Consider the following 16,524-nt stretch of genomic DNA (forward strand, 5'->3'; position numbering starts at 1 on the left):
CTACGATAGGCCCTACCTACTCCACGTCGGTTCGGGCGCTCTTAAGAGTCCGCGGTAACCCAGATTGGAGGCTGAGGGGACATCTCGTGGACGTGCGTGGAAATGCACCCGAGAGGAACACAAGAAAATCAACACACTGAAGCACTCCAAAGAAAGCGGGGCAAACCCATACAGGCTCCTCCCCGTTCCTTCCTCGAAGATCCGCCTCCATCCTGCACCTCGGCTGTTGATTTCTTTCCCTTTTGTGGACTCGGCTTTCGGCCCGCCGGGCCTGGCGTTTCCCAGAAGGCCCAGCGCCGGGAAAGGGTTTGCAGCTGCTCAGTCATCGTGCGGCCCGTCGCGAGCCCGCGCTCGTGTGCAGGCCCGGCTCGGTTCCTGATTTCTGGTGCGAGGATTCACGCGAACCCCCGGTCTCTGTCCCCGGACTAGGCCGCGACCCCGGGCACCATGAAACAGGAGGGCTCGGGGCGCCGCCGCGGCGCGGACAAGGCAAAGCCGCCGCCGGGCGGAGGGGAGCAAGAACCACCGCCGCCCCCGACTCCCCAGGATGTGGAGATGAAAGAGGAGGCGGCGGCGGGTGGCGCGTCAGCGGGAGAAGCTGACAGCAAAACGGCGGCGGCTGAGCACTCCCAGCGAGAGCTGGACACCGTCACCTTGGAGGGTACGAGAGCCCGGGCCGGGGACGTGCTGTGATCACGGATGACAGCGCTCCTCGGGATCCGCAGCGCAGCTTCCACCATCCCCGGTTCTTTAGGAATATCCCCAGTGCCCACCTCCAGTCCCCTGACACTCCCGACCCCAGTCCCAATAACTGAACCTTCTCTCCAGGTTCCGGACTCCTCCCTTCACACACACCTCCTTCCTCTGCCTGAGTTGCATCTAGAAGTAGGTCTCACTGGGCCTGTAGACTCCCTCTTCTAGGTCTTCTCTGACCTACTCTGTTTACATCCACCGAACTGATTCTAACGCCCCCAGCATATGATTGATCCCACCAGAAACCAGTGTTTGTATTTGTGTATAAAGGGTGTCAGGGTGACGCAGAGTACTGGCCCTTGAATTTTAAGACTACAAAAGTTTTCTTTTGCCAGCTATCTCTAGTAAATTCACCTAAGAGAAGACTTTCTACTCAGTATCTTGCTTTCTTGTTTCTGTAACGAAGGTTCCCCAACAATCCCAATGTACTTCTGCTCCCTTACTCCTGTTTCTACAGAGTTTAAACATATTACAGACTTGCAAGTTTTTAGGTGTCATCTTTGAGTTCCTAATATCTTCGACCTAAAATATGAAGCAATTCCTCCATTTCTTTTCTCCTAAGTGCTTGTTTCCAGTTTCTTACAGCCCTCTTGCTCCTCCAAATTCACGTTTTTCTTAAAGATCCTGTCCACATTTGGAGTGGGTAGACTGAGAGCTTCCCACTGTGACCCTTGTGCTATTTTCCCAGCTCTGGATCAAGTGGAACCACATTGTTCATTGGGTTTTCTCTCTAATGATGGACACATAGTAAACCCTCTGTAATGTTAGCAGTTATCATTACTGTGTCATTGATGGGACCCAGGCACCCTATGCTAAGTGTACAAAGGTAACTAAGAAACTACCAATGAAATGTATTCCCTTATTCCTAGACACTTTAGTTTCCAGTTTTTTACTGTTATAATTTTTCAACAGTCATCTTTGTGACCAGGTTTTTAGTCTACCTTTACAATTATTTCTTCAGTATAGATTCTAAATATGCCTGAATTGAAAGGGTAGGCGTTTTTAAGGTTTTGGGTAGGTATTGTCCAGAGAAACTGTACTGATTTATGTTATACCAACAGAAATATCCTGTTCACTGGTAACTCTGTTATGATTTCTTAAATATTACCAATTTGGTAGTTGAAAACATTTCCATTTGCAATTATTCAAAAGCTAGTAAAATGTATTTTCATGTCAGTTAGCTATATTTCTTTTGTATTGTCTATTTGTGGTTTTTTTAAATGTTTTTTTTCACACACACACGCACACACACGCACACACACACACTCTGAGTGGGGGAGCGGCAGAGAGAGGGAGACACAGAATCCAGAGCAGGCTCCAGGCTCTGAGCTGTCTGCACAGAGCCCGATGCTGGGCTCCAACCCACAAACCGTGAGATCATGACCCAAGCCGAAGTCAGACATTTAACTGACTGAGCCACCCAGGCGCCCCATTTGTGTTCATTTTTACTTGTCCTAATTATTTATGCAAGTTCTTTGTAAAATAAGAACATGACTCTCTGGTCACATTTGTTGCAAATATTTTTTTTGTTCAGTTATTCGGAAGGAGTTTTTAGAGTGGAGTTCATCATGCGTGTGCGCGCACGTGTGTGTGTATATGTGTATGACTTCTCCCATTGCGGTTTTTTTTTTTTTAAGTTATTTTGAGAAAAAGAGAGGGTGGAGGAGGGGCAGAGAGAGGGAGAGAGAAAATCCCAAGCAGGCTCCGTGTTGTTAGTGCCAAGTCCTATACAAACCATGGGATAATGACAGCCAAAATCAAGAGCCTTCTGAGCCAGGTGCCCCTCTACCATTGTTTACATTTAGAAAGTCTTTTCCTGTATAGAGATCTGTTAAATCTCCATGTGTTTGTCTTGTTTTTTGTTGTTCTCTTTACCTTCCTCTTTCTGTCATCCTCTACCCTTTCCCCTACCCCAGCTTTAATTTTTGTCTCTTGGTTATGTCTTAAAAATCATTATTTGGCATCTGTAAGTGTTGCTTAACCCTACTAGGCAAAAGAAGTGGTTGGCTACATCTTGCCCTTTTATAAGAGGTTCCCTAGAACTACTTGCCTGGAGGGTGGGAGGGAATAGGAAGAATTGGAAGTAACATTGTTTTCTTCTGTGGTCCTCCACAGACATTAAAGAGCATGTGAAACAGCTGGAGAAGGCAGTTTCGGGCAAGGAGCCTCGATTTGTGCTGAGGGCCCTGCGGATGCTCCCTTCCACATCACGTCGCCTCAACCACTACGTTCTGTATAAGGCTGTACATGGCTTCTTCACCTCAAATAATGCCACTCGAGACTTCTTGCTACCCTTCCTGGAAGAGGTGAGTGAGTCAGATGCTTAAAGGATGCAGGCTTGGTCTCAGACCACATCCCCCCACCCCACCCCTTGATGTAATGTTTCCCATCCTGAAGACCTGTCTGATTACCTGCTGTAGCTGAGTAGTGAAGCAAAGCAGCCCATTTTAAGACTCATTTGTCCCCTAACAAGGGAACCATCTTTCTGCCCTATAGTGTCATTCTTCTGAGTCAGGGGAAAAAACTGGGAATCAGGACCCTTTGAACCAAACTCACTTAACAGCACGAGCACTCTCCTCCAGTTGGGTGGTGTCTCCATTGTCCTAGGAGAAGGTACCACCACCTCTGAATCCTCACTGAGGAGGATGTATAAAACAGTGGTTAAGAGCACAGGTTCTGGGAGCACCTGCGTGGCTCAGTTAAGCGTCTGACTCTTGATCTCAACTCAGGTCATGATCTCACAGTTTGTGAGGTGGAGTCTGCTTAGGATTGTCTCTCTCCCTCTCTCTGCCCCTTCCCATCTTGTGTGAGTGTGCTCTCTCTCAAAAAATAAATAAAAAACCAAAATAAAATGTTAAAAAAAGAATACAGGTTTTGGAGGTGGAGTCAAATTTGAACCCCAGCTATACCATTTGGTACTTGTGGGACTTGAGCAAGTGACCTAACCTCCTTATGCCTCATTTTCATTGTTAAATGTAGTGAACAGATTCGGGGGATGAGGCTGAGTAAAGGAATGTCTTAGAACCTTCCCTGGCACATGGTGATTGCTGATGAAATTTGGTGCAGGCAGTGGTCTCCATGCCACGAAAGACCTCTCCTTTTCCTTTCCGGCTGTAAAATCCCCCTTATGTACAGGTCCTGACCCTTCTCAAACCACGTTGTCCCTTCAGCCACCTTCATCTCACTAAAATCCTATACGCTCACAGGCTGTTCCATAGATGTGAAAACTCAATCCCTTGAGATGGAATGATGAAGAAGAGTGTATTGTCTGGGAACAAGAAAGCACCCTCCCGCCAACCTCACCTGGAATGTTTTTTAACCCTATATCTCTAAATTCACCCAACATGTTTGCTTTTTGAGCTGTTGCATATTATTCCAGCTTTGGTGACTAGATCTGATAATAAGTACTATGTATATGTCACTTCCCCCAAATTTCCTTTGTTCCCACAAAAAAAAAAATTATATCTCATTATTCTTGATCTCATCTCTAGAATTAATGTTACTTTATTAAACCCTATCTGATCAAATTTGCAGTGGTTCCAGCTGTGGTGGTTTAATCTCTACTTAGATTGTAGGTTTTTTGAGGGGTCCTTACATCATCCTTTCTGTCCCCATTATATTCTGTAAAGATGTCTGTTACATTCCTGTAACCCTTTTCCTGTTTCTATTGCCAGCCTCCTTGACTTCTTTCAGAAGGTGACTGTGTGCCATCTTTATTTTTGTATCCCCAATACCTAGAAAAATCTTGCACATAGTAGGCATTCATCGTGAGTGTTTAGTAAATTCTTGGTTGGCTGATCTGACTGAGCTTTTCCACAGTAATTCATGTCTTCTCCTAGCCCATGGACACCGAAGCTGATTTACAGTTCCGTCCCCGAACAGGAAAAGCTGCATCGGCACCCCTCCTGCCTGAGGTGGAAGCCTATCTACAGCTCCTCGTGGTCATCTTCCTGATGAACAGCAAACGCTACAAAGAGGTATCCAGGGCCAGTGGGCAAGGTTAACATGTCCCAAGCAGTGCATGGGTTTTGTGGGAGAGATTGTCTCTGGTGAAGAAATGGAGAGAATCACTGGGCTCTTAAACAGCCCCCCAGACTCTTACCCCATGTGGGAACACACCTAACTCCACATCCAGGAAGCCGCCTCAGCTCCCATTCAGACACCATGGGAAGGGGCTGGCGGCCACCATTCTGTGCTTGTCTGTGGCATAGTGCCGGTGTCGTGGATTCTGTTAGGATAGAGATTTGGAGATAGAAACCAACGTTCAAATCCCAGCTATACCTTAGGCAAATTAATTTCTCCTGGCCTTATGTCAAATGGGGAAAATGGTGCCCAATTTACAAGATCATTGTTGGCATTAAGTAAAATACTGGCACAATGATCTGCATATAGTAAGCTTTCACAATATTTTAATAAGTAGCACCTCTTTTCATGAGACTGAACAACTCCATGGATACTGCTCTACCACTTCTCCCTCTGACTGGGGCCAACTTCTTTGCCATCACAGCCACTGTCCCAAGAGCATGCTTAAGAAATGACAGGTCCCTCTCAGTCTCCTGTTTTGTTTTTTCCTTGCCTTGTCTTGAGTTGGTTTTTGTTTGTTTCTAAATATAATTCATCCCTTTATTTTATTTTATTTTATTTTATTTTAGTTTTTTAATATTTATTTTTGAGAGAGAGTGTGTGCAAGTGGGGGAGGGGCAAAGAGAGAGGGAGACACAGAATCTGAAGCAGGCTCAGGTTCTGAGCTGTCAGCACAGAGCCCTATGGGAGGGCTCCAACCCATGACCTGAGCCAAAGTCGGATGCTCAACTGACTAAGCCACCCAGGTGCCCCATAATTCACCCCCTTTAAAGTGTACAATTCAGGGGTACCTGGCTGGCTCAGTCAGTAGAGCGTCTGACTCTTGGTCTCCAGGTCATGAGTTCGAACCCGACATTGGGTACAGAGAGTACTTAAAATAAAATGAAGGGCGCCTGGGTGGCTCAGTCAGTTAATCATCCTCCTTCAGCTTAGGTCATGATGTCACAGCCTTTGGGTTTGAGCTCTGCGTCAGGCTCTGCTCTGACATCTCAGAGCCTGGAGCCTGCTTCAGATTCTGTCTCCTCTCTCTGCCCCTTCCCTGCTAGTTCACCTCTCTTCCTCCCTCTCTCTCTGTCTCTCTCTCTCTCTCTCTCAAAAATAAGTAAACTTTAAAAAAAGAAGATATAAAATAAAATCAATTATGGGGCTCCTGGTGGCTCAGTCAGTTAAGCGTCTGACTCTTGATTTCAGCACAGGTCATGATCTCACAGTTTGTGAGTTTGAGCCCTGTGTCAGGCTCTGCACTGACAATACAGAGCCTGCTTGGGATTCTCTTCTCTCTCCCTCTCTGCCTCTCCCTCACTCAGGCTCTTTCTCTCTCAAAATAAATAAACTTTAAAAACAGTTATAAAAAAATAAAGTGTACAGTTCAGTGGGTTTTGGTGTGTTCACAAGGTTGTACAACCATCATCACTGTCTAATTCCAGAATAATTTCGTCACCCCCAAAAGAAACGCCATTGCTGTTAATAGTCATTCCCCATTCCCCCCAGCCTCCAGCAACTACTCATCTCCACTTTCTGGCTCATGGATTTTCCTATTCTGACATCTCATATAAATGGAATTATATAATACATGGCCTTTTATGTATGGTTTCTTTGACTTAGCATGACGTATTGTAGGTTTGTCCATGTCGTAGTGTGGATCTGTAGTCCAGCCCTTTTTGTGGGTGAATAATATTCCATTGTATGGATATGCTGCATTTAGTTTATCCATGTATCCAGTGATGGGCACTTGGAGGGATCATTTCACTTTTTGGTAATAATAATGCTGCTATGAACATTTGCATACAAGCTTTTATGTGAACATGTTTCCAATTCTCCTGGATTTATGCGTAGAAGGGGAGTGCTGGTTCATGTGATTGCTCCATGTCCAAGCTTTTGAGGAAGTGCCACTAGATTCTCTTTTGGCTGCCTCCCCAGGCACAGAAGATCTCTGATGACCTAATGCAGAAGATCAGCACTCAGAACCGCCGGGCCCTGGACCTTGTGGCCGCAAAGTGTTACTACTATCATGCCCGGGTCTATGAGTTCCTGGACAAGCTGGATGTGGTGCGCAGGTACGGGTGGCCAAGGTCTGACCCTAAAGTTAAGAACTATCCCCCAGGCTCTTCCCTTTACTCCACATCAAGGGAGTACTGACTGGTAGGTCAAGGGTGGAAGGACAGGCTAGAAAACATTTCACTCCTCTGCTTAGAGCTTGTGGTGGCTCCCCATTTTCCTCAGGGAAGAGTTGAAGTCCTCGTGATAGCACATAAAGCCTGATGTGCTCTGGCCCTTGTTACTGCCTTCTTGACTCCAGCACCCTCTGCTCGCCTGACTCCCCACACTGGCCTCCCTGCTCTTCCTGGGGCATGACAGGCACACTCTTCTCTCTACCGAGAATGCTCTTCTCCCTACTTCCTTCAAGCCTTTGTTTAATTGTTCCTTTCTCAGCAAGTCCTACCCTGATCAAGCTATTTAAAATTGCAACCCCATCCTCCTCACCTCCTGTGTTCCCTATTACACTTACCCTCATTTCTCCATAGCCCTGATCTCCTCCTATCATGCTAAGTAATACACTTACTTATCATGATCATTGTCTGTCACCCCCACGAGAATGCAGAGTTGTGTCCTTTTGGTGCACCTAGAATAGTGCTTCACGCCGCAGGCACTCAATAGTTGAGTATTCAGTGAAAAACCAGAAAAGCAGTCTGTGTCACTTTTTTTGGAATTGAGAGAGAATGAAGAGGTCAAAGCAATTCAAAGAGTTCTTATTTGAGCCCTTTGATATCTCTTTTCTTTCCTTCTTGAAGCTTCTTGCATGCTCGGCTCCGGACAGCCACCCTTCGGCATGATGCGGATGGGCAGGCCACCCTGCTGAACCTCCTGCTGCGGAACTACCTACACTACAGCTTGTACGACCAGGCTGAGAAGCTGGTGTCCAAGTCCGTGTTCCCCGAGCAGGCCAACAACAATGAGTGGGCCAGGTACCTCTACTACACAGGTGAGCGATGGGCCCGACCCTTGAGTCAGATCAGAAGGTGTCTCAGGCTCACTTGGTGCATGAGACACCCATTTGACACTGCTTTGCAAGGGGCTTTGGATGATGCCATTCTCTTGACCCACTCCCTTCTCTACCCCCAGGGCGAATCAAAGCTATTCAGTTGGAGTACTCAGAGGCCCGGAGAACAATGACCAATGCCCTTCGCAAGGCCCCTCAGCACACAGCTGTCGGCTTCAAACAGACGGTGAGCAGCAGTTCTCATCCCTACACTACTTACTCATCTGATAAGGCTTTGGTTCTCTTTCCCTACACAGGCCAGGGAAGGTGTCCCTAACCTTCATTATCCAAAAGGTGTATCATTGTGCATAGTGCATTTATGGGTACTAACATTGGTCAAAGCACATTAAGCAGATACTAGCTGCACCTCTGGTGGTTATGTTCAGAGAGAGTATTCTCCTTGGTAGATAGGTTTAGAATATTCCCATTGCCCCAGCGCTCTTTACAGTCATTCCAGGCACGGGCCCGGATTATGTTGAGAATCCCCAGGCTCTTCTCTGGTTTCTCACATGCCCATTTGGGAGCAGTGTTCTCTGTAGCCAGGGAATCCAGAAAATCTCCATAAGGCTGACTGGTTTGGGTGGAGATAAACCTTGGCCACCTAATAGCTGTCAGTCACCCTAGTATTTTTTTTTTGAGTGGTGACCTTGGTATTAGGCGCTGTGAGATAGGTAAAGAATATTGACCTAGAAAGGCTTGAGAACCTTTGTAAAGTCACAGAGCCTAGTAGCCAGAATTTGGACCCAGGTTTCTCGACTACAAACCTCTGTTCCCACGTCAACGTGACCTCTACCTCCTAGTGCGCTTGAAAGAGGAGAGGATGAAAATGTACAATGATTAAGTCAGTGTAGTTGAGATTTGGTCTGTTTCTGTTCAGAAGTTCAAAGAAAGACAGGTTTGATTTTGGTCAAATAATTAAAGACATCTTTAAAAAGTTAAATTTAATCTGGTGCTTGCAAATTGGTAGAATTTTCCAGAAGGGAATGGCTTTTCAGACATACACAGTACATGTGCAGAATGTTGATTACTTACAACATAGGACATACACTAAAGTTTCTGAAAACACAGGTAATTAGCATATAAATTGTTGTGTCCTGGAGAGAGACATTGTGGGGTAAAGTAGGATTCTCAAACCAGACTTTACTCTGGTAAAGATGGATAAGGTTTCAGAGTTTTCTGTGGAGCCAGGCAGCAGGAAGGAGCAGAAAGGGCTAGAGTGAGAGATCTTTGGCCAGGAAAGAGACGGAGTGGTTGCTTGAGAGAGGAAGAAGCAGAGTTAGGGAAACTTCCACCCAGAGGGACTTAAGCAAACAGGTGATGGGCCAAGGCCTTGGAGGAGCTAGGAAGGGATGGAAAAAGAGAAGCTAGCTTGAAGTAAAGCAGAGAGAAGGAAAATGTGTAAAAAGAGGCCTCAGGTTTAAAGTGGGGTCTACAGCACTTTGAAAGCTTATTCACCCATAGTGAAACTCGCATTCTCTCCTTGGGTGAGCTTCCTTGCTTGCATGGCTCAACACAGACCTCCCTGATGCTTCACCAGAATCCATTTCTAACTATCTTAGTCTGTTCGAGCCGTCACACCAAGCTACCACAGACTGGGTGGCTTAAGCAACAGAGATCTATTTCCTCATAGTTCTGAAAGCCAGAAGTCTAACATCAATGTGTCCGCATGGTTAGTTTCTCCTAAGGACCTCTCTTCCTTATAGATGGCCATCATCTTCTAATCTCTTCAAATGGTCTTCCTTCTCTGCCTGACTGTATCCTAATCTCTTATAAGGATACCAGTCATATTGGATTAGGACCCACTCATATGACCTCATGCCCCTTAATTATCTCTTTAAAAGCTCTGTCTCCAAATACAGACATACCTTGTTTTATTGTACTTCGCACATACACGCTTTTTTATAAATTGCAGGTTAGTGGCAACCCTGCAATGAGCAAGTGTCTCGGCGCCATTTTTCCAACAGCATTTGCTCACTTCATGTCTCTGTGTCACATTTTGGTCTTCCTCACAATACTTCAAAGTTTGTTTGTTTGTTTTAAGTTTATTTTAAGAGAGAGTGCGTGCATGAGCTGGGGAGGGGCAGAAAGAGAATCCCAAGCAGGCTCCTTGCTGTCAGTGCAGAGCTCCATGTAGGGCTTGATCTCACAAACCGTGAGTCAGACACTTAACTGACTGAGCAACCCAAGCACCCCTCAAACTTTTCATTATGATATCAGTTATGCTGATCCGGGATCAGTGGTTACTACTTGTTGGAAGACCAGATGATAGGGTTTTTTAACAAGATATCTTCAGATTAAGGTACATATAGTGTTTTTTGTTTTTTAATATAATGTTATTGCATACTTAATAGATTATGGTACAGTGTAAACAACTTTGTGTGCACTGGGAAACCAAAAAGTCCTTTAACTCGCCTTATTGTGATACTCACTTTGTTGTGATCTGGAACCGAACCTGTGATATCGCTGAGGGGTGCCTGTGTTGTCACATTCTGAGGTCCTGAGGGGTTAAGGACTTCAACATATGAGTTTGGGGGTTCAGACTTCAGCTTGATACTAATTCTGACCCCTCTTATGAACACCAGATCTACAAATCCAGCTTCCCACCACACATCTCTGTATAGATACTCCTCACACAAAGCTTGTCCAAAGCAAACCCCTCTGAGTACCCCTTACCAGTCCTTCCTTCTGCTCTCCCAATCAAGATAGGAGCTTCAGGATCATCCCAGACTCACCACCACCACCACCCCTCCTTCCACATCACTAAGTTATCTGTTGATTTGTCCCCATGTCTTTTGTATTTGTCTCCTCTCTGGTATCACTGGTGCCCTTGTTCAGGCCACTAGCATTTCTGGTCATCATCCTCCCCTTTACCAACCCAGCTTCCACACAACTGCCTAACTAAAAAGAGCTCCAGGCCCGTGCCTGCCTTGCCCAGGAAGCTTGCATTGCTCTGCCTTACCTGCACAATAGAGCATTACAGTCTTGTGAGGTGGGCAGGCTGGGCATTACGGTCCGGTGCCACTGCCACCTATTTTAGGGACTAGGATACCAAGGACTTCGTTGCTCAGCATTTCCTAGCTAGTGAGTATATACTAGCATACTGTCTCCAAACTCTGAGCTCAGCCTGGTTTTCAAAACAGCACGTCCTTAGACTGGCCCATCATCTTTCATCGCCTTCCAGACTTTCTTGGGGTGTGTCCTCACACTTATCCACCTCTTTTCTAATCTGTTTCCTTGACTGAAACAACCTCCTTCCTTTTTCTGCTTCATCAGAATCCTATGGCATATATTAACTTTCGCCTTTTTCCTGCATTTCCCCTCACTCATGGATTACTCCAGGGAACTGGGCAACATCATGGGTATTATATGGGTGGGTGTGGGCATGATCACCCACCACCCATTTTTTTTAATGTTTATTTTTGAGAGAGAGAGAGAGTGCAAGCAGGAGAGGGGCAGAGAGAGAGGAGACATAGAATCTGAAGCAGGCTCCAGGCTCTGTGCTGTCAGCACAGAGCCCGATGGTGGGGCTCGAACTCACGAGCCGCAAGATCATGACCTGAGCCACAGCTGGACACTTAACCAACTGAGCCACCCGGGTGCCCCCAGCCCACTACCCATTTTAACCCCTTACTTCTCTTGTGACTCTTGATATCACACGATCTAGCTGTCTGTGTTCCTGTTCGTCCCACTTGGTAGGAAGCTCCTTAATTGCTAGGCGTCACCCCTCTTACGGTTTTCCTCCCATGGTACTGAATCCATGGTAGGCGCACAGAGGTACTCACAGTTTTATGGAGAAGGAAGGGCCAAATTTTCCAGCCAGCCTTCTGCATCCATACCTGGGTCATTCACTGAGGTTCTGCCAGTCCCCTTCCTGAGCTTCTGCCTCTACCCAGATAACTTGTTCTACACATTCACCTCCTCTCCTCCAGCAACGATCCACCTCTCTAACCAGCATCTTTGGCTGACCCACACTCCATTCCCTAGGCCACTAAGCCCTGTTTTCTCACTATTTCGGAGCCACAGGACATACCCACCTGGCCTGTACTTCCAGATTGTTGCCATGGCAGAGCAGTGTGTATGGATTAGCCAGATTAACTGGAATTTAGGGCTCAGTGTGGGCAAAAAGGCAGATCTTCCCAGTACCTGGCTCTGGAGGCAGATCTTCAATTCCATGCCCAGCTCTGCATGGGCCTAATCGCAGCGCCATTTTCCCTGTTTCCCAATGCATCTAACTGCACTGAAGCCCCATTTCTCTCCCTTCTCCCTCCTGCTGGGGCTCCCTGCCCACTGTGTTCCTGTGTCACACACTGCCAGGTGCACAAGCTTCTGATTGTGGTGGAGCTGCTGCTTGGGGAGATCCCAGACCGGCTACAGTTCCGTCAGCCATCTCTCAAGCGCTCGCTCATGCCCTACTTCCTTCTTACTCAAGGTAAGGGTGGTCCCGCTCCCAGAGCTTGCCAGACCCCTAGCGCTGTGGCCTTTTCAGTGGGTTTGCCCGTTTGCATCATCTGATCCACTCCTCCCCGCTCCAGCTGTCAGGACCGGAAACCTTGCCAAGTTCAACCAGGTCCTGGACCAGTTTGGAGAGAAGTTTCAAGCAGATGGGACCTATACCCTAATCATCCGACTACGGCACAACGTCATTAAGACAGGTGTGGATCTGAGTCTGAGAGGCTGCTGGAAGAGCAGGACCCAGATCAGCTTCTGCAAGGGATGGCGGCAACCCTGTGGGTGTCCATGGGTGGGCAGAGGGTCTGTGGCCACCCTGCCCACCCCAGTGCTCCTTCCTCTCCCAGGTGTGCGCATGATCAGCCTTTCCTATTCCCGAATCTCCCTGGCTGACATCGCCCAGAAGCTGCAGCTGGATAGCCCAGAGGATGCAGAGTTCATTGTTGCCAAGGTGGGGCCAGTTCCGGGACTGCAGTTGCTACCCTCCTGCCATATTTCAAGGGGTGGGAATGGGAGACTGGCCAAGGAAGGGAATGGGTTCAGTAGTGGCATGGTCTTTTCAGGGAGTAGCTGGCCTTACAATGAGGCCAGGAAGTTGCCAGAGAGTGTGTGTACGTGAGTGAGTGTACAAGTGTGAGGAGGAGAGGGACAGGACAGGATGTTCTCAGATTTAGAAGATGGGCTTTCTGGTGACTTTTCCTTTATTTGGGGGCTGGCAGGCCATCCGGGATGGTGTCATTGAGGCCAGCATCAACCACGAGAAGGGCTACGTCCAGTCCAAGGAGATGATTGATATCTACTCCACCCGTGAGCCCCAGCTGGCCTTCCACCAGCGCATCTCCTTCTGTCTAGATATCCACAACATGTCCGTCAAGGTGAGAAGCCGGGGCTGTAGAGGGGTGTTAGCAGCACCTGCGAATTCCTCAGAGGAGGTTGGCCTAGATCCCGGACCATCTCTGTAAAGTCCCTGAATGGCAGGGCAGGGGGTCCCAGAGTGAATGAAGGACTTGGCATGTGGGCCTATACGACCTTCGCCTGCTTCTAAGGGTCTGGTTGCCCGGGAGGGAACCAGATGGATTCACAGTACAGGGTTCCAGATTTGCTTCCAAATCTGAGTCCTTCACCTTGTCTGAACCTCTGTTTCTCCATCTATGAAACCGATGGGGAGATTACCTGCCCTGTCTGTTTTGCAGGGTTGAGGACATTAAATGAAATCACTGTCTTAAGACACTTAGTGAAGTCTGAATTGTGGAAAAGGTAGGGTGGGTATCTAGTTCCTCAAAAGGTCGTTAAGCTCTTATCCTGTGGCAGGCACTGAGTTGGGTGCTGGTACTGTTGGCCAAATTTTTTTTTTTTTTTTTAAAGTTTATTTTGAGAGAGAGAGCACACATGAGCAGGGAAGGGAGGGACAAAGAGAGAGGGAGAGAATCCCAAACAGGCTCTGTGCTGTCAGTGCAGAGCCCAACCCAGGGCTCCCCAAAATCATGACGTGAGCCGGAATCAAGAGTCAGATGCTTAACCGACTGAGCCACCCAGGTGCCCTCTGTTTGCCAAATTTCCTGGCCTCTTCTTGCCCCAAGAAACTAGGGATGTTGTTACCTTGCTTAAAATCAGGTAAATGTTCTCAGGGAGACATGAAAGGCCCTCTGTGACCTGGTTCCCCTTGTCTCTAGGCTCACTTCCCAGGTGCTCTTTTCCTCTCTACCCACTTTTCCTTCCTCTCCTCCCTCCCCACCCCCACCCCCCGGCTGGCCCCACTGAACTCAGGCCAGGCCTTTTCACACATTGAAACCTCTGCCTGGAATGCCTTTCCTCCATTCCCACAAGCAGTCAGTTCTTTTCCTCTGTTTTCCTCCTCACTGCCAGTCCCCCTCCCTGGCCAGTGAGAATGTCTTGATTCTCATTTCCAGTGTTTGCCACATGGTATAGTAGTAATTACCTTCCATGTCTAGCTCCTCACTGGACTAAACTAGAGAATGAATAGCCTAATTCATGTTGTGGTGCCCAGTACACAGAAGGAGCACAATAAACATATGTTCAGTGCATGCCTTGTCTTTATCTTGCTCCTGTCTCTACTGTGCTTCATTCAGGCCATGAGGTTTCCTCCCAAATCGTACAACAAGGACTTGGAGTCTGCAGAGGTAAGGTGCTTTCTGCTTTGGATAAGACTGAAAGCTCAAACTTCCCTACAGAGAGGGAAGAGTGGGGGGCAGTTTCTGGAAGGGCTGGGAGTAGTTCTGAAGCTCTGGCAGTCCCTGACCTTGGGGTGGGTTGGGCTCGGTGAAGCACTGTGTGAGAGAGCCTCACTGGTCCCCAGCAGCCCAGCCCTCACCCCACCTCTTGCCCCAGGAACGGCGCGAGCGAGAGCAGCAGGACTTGGAGTTTGCCAAGGAGATGGCCGAAGATGATGATGACAGCTTCCCTTGAGCTGGGGGGCTGGGGAGGAGTGGGGTGAGTCGGGAATGGCTCTTTATCTTTTCCCCTTGGGGCCCCCTGCCCAGGGAACTGGCCCCTTTACCATACATGTCTCACAGACAGCATATGTGCAGGGGGTGAGGGGTGCAGGGAGCCAGTCACCCCCACCTCACCCCAGGACCCCTCCCCAGCCAGTGACATATCACATGGTGGGCAGGAGGGTGGGCAGGCAGCCTCCCCAGGGCAGGGTCCTGGCTAGTGGTGTGGGCAGCAAGATGGGAGGAAATCTGTGCTCTCCCGGAAGTCCGGGACTGGAATCGGGACATGTGTTGGGTTGTATGTTTTTTGAAGCCTCAATTATGATTTTTAAACAATAAAAAGTTCTCCAAAGCTCTTTGTGCATCATTTAATAACTAGACTGCACTCTTCATACCTACAGTATTGACAGACCCAGATTTTTCCTTCCTGGTCTTGGGAGGGCCAGCCCCAGTGTAATCTAGGGACCTGATGTGACTGTGGATGAGAATGAGGCCAAGGGCAGGGTGAAGAGCTGCTGATCTGGCATCAGGAGGGCCTCTCTCCCATCTACCTGGCTGGCCAGTATTGGGCAAGTCACTAAACCTCTCCATCTCCTTTCCCACATCTGTCCAATAAAGGATAAGATTCCATGACCTGGCTCTGAAGTTAAAAATCTAGACCTCTAGGGGCGCCTGGGTGGCTCAGTCGGTTGAGCGACCGACTTTGGCTCAGGTCATGATCTCGCGGTCTGTGAGTTCAAGCCCCGCATCAGGCTCTGTGCTGACAGCTCAGAGCCTGGAGCCTGCTTCTGATTCTGTGTCTCCCTCTCTCTATGTCCCTCTCCCGCTCATGCTGTCTCTCTCTCTCTGTCTCAGAAATAAACATTAAAAAAAAAAAAAATCTAGACCTCTAGAGGATCAAAGAAGTGGCAGGGGTCTGACCCTCGGGAGGTTTGCAAGAGGAGAGAAGGGTCTCTGATGAGGCTGCAGCAGCAGGTTGAGAGCAGGTTTTGCCCAGCTGGCCCTTACTGAATGGGAGACGGGTTGTTCCCTGAAAGTGAGAGTTGAGTCAGCCCGGAGGGGGCCCCCTTGTGGCTCCAGCTGCAGATAGTGGGGAAATGTGTCTGCCTCAGTCTTGACGTCTCCCAGCCGCTGACGGGGATGCTCCCCATCTCGGGTCATTGAATTACTGCTGTTCTCTGTTGGCGCCTGGGACATTGCTGTACATGTTCTCTGTTCCTGCCAAGCGCTGTTATCTGAACACGGCCTCGTGGGTTTCTGCCTCTGCTTAATTGCATTCCCTCTCCTGCCACGCTCTGGCTCTCCACCTCGAGGATTTCTACACCTCCCCCAGGCTTCCTGCCTCACAGTGATTTATCCCCCTGGCATCTGGAACACTCGCTTGAGATCAGATCCTCTCAGGAGGTGGTGTGAAAGACTTATCTTCCCAGCTAGCTTGTAGGTTCTTCGAGAGCATGAAGAGGCATTTGTGTCCTCCCGGGGCTTTGCCCAGTACCTGGCACACTGGGTTTGATGAAGTCTTGTTTGTGTGTTCATTACCAACTGAAGATTTTCATCTTGCAGTATCCCTAATTTCCATTAAAGGCATGTTTTCGATTGGCCTTGTTTTGGGTCCTGGTCCCATCCCAGCCTTGATCACAGTAATCTGGCATTGCCCACTTGCCCTGAAGCTTCTGCCACCTCCCAAGTGTAATGAAACTCTCTCTCAGAAAAAAAAAAAAAGACTAACCTACACCCAAGGTAGGG

General features: G+C 48.2%; 1 protein-coding gene across 3 annotated transcripts; it reads left to right on the forward strand.

Annotated features, from left to right (window-relative positions):
* The first annotated feature begins 268 nt into the window (after positions 1–268).
* On the forward strand, positions 269–15,130 carry PSMD3 (proteasome 26S subunit, non-ATPase 3). Of its 3 annotated transcripts, none has more exons than XM_019817828.3 (12): positions 269–661; positions 2,869–3,059; positions 4,593–4,730; positions 6,757–6,893; positions 7,629–7,819; positions 7,960–8,063; positions 12,191–12,305; positions 12,409–12,528; positions 12,673–12,776; positions 13,045–13,200; positions 14,416–14,466; positions 14,643–15,130. In XM_019817828.3, exons 1-12 carry the CDS (start codon positions 448–450, stop codon positions 14,778–14,780), a joined length of 1,659 nt encoding a protein of 552 aa, XP_019673387.1. In that variant the 5' UTR covers positions 269–447; the 3' UTR covers positions 14,781–15,130. The 3 variants fall into 3 exon arrangements, with proteins under 3 accessions (XP_019673387.1, XP_044900295.1, XP_003996842.1); XM_045044360.1 differs by having other exon boundaries at positions 14,646–15,130; XM_003996793.6 differs by having other exon boundaries at positions 273–661; positions 14,675–15,130.
* Positions 15,131–16,524: the final 1,394 nt, after the last annotated feature.

This window comes from Felis catus, chromosome E1 (assembly GCF_018350175.1).
Source record: "Felis catus isolate Fca126 chromosome E1, F.catus_Fca126_mat1.0, whole genome shotgun sequence".
Taxonomy (NCBI): domain Eukaryota; kingdom Metazoa; phylum Chordata; class Mammalia; order Carnivora; family Felidae; genus Felis; species Felis catus.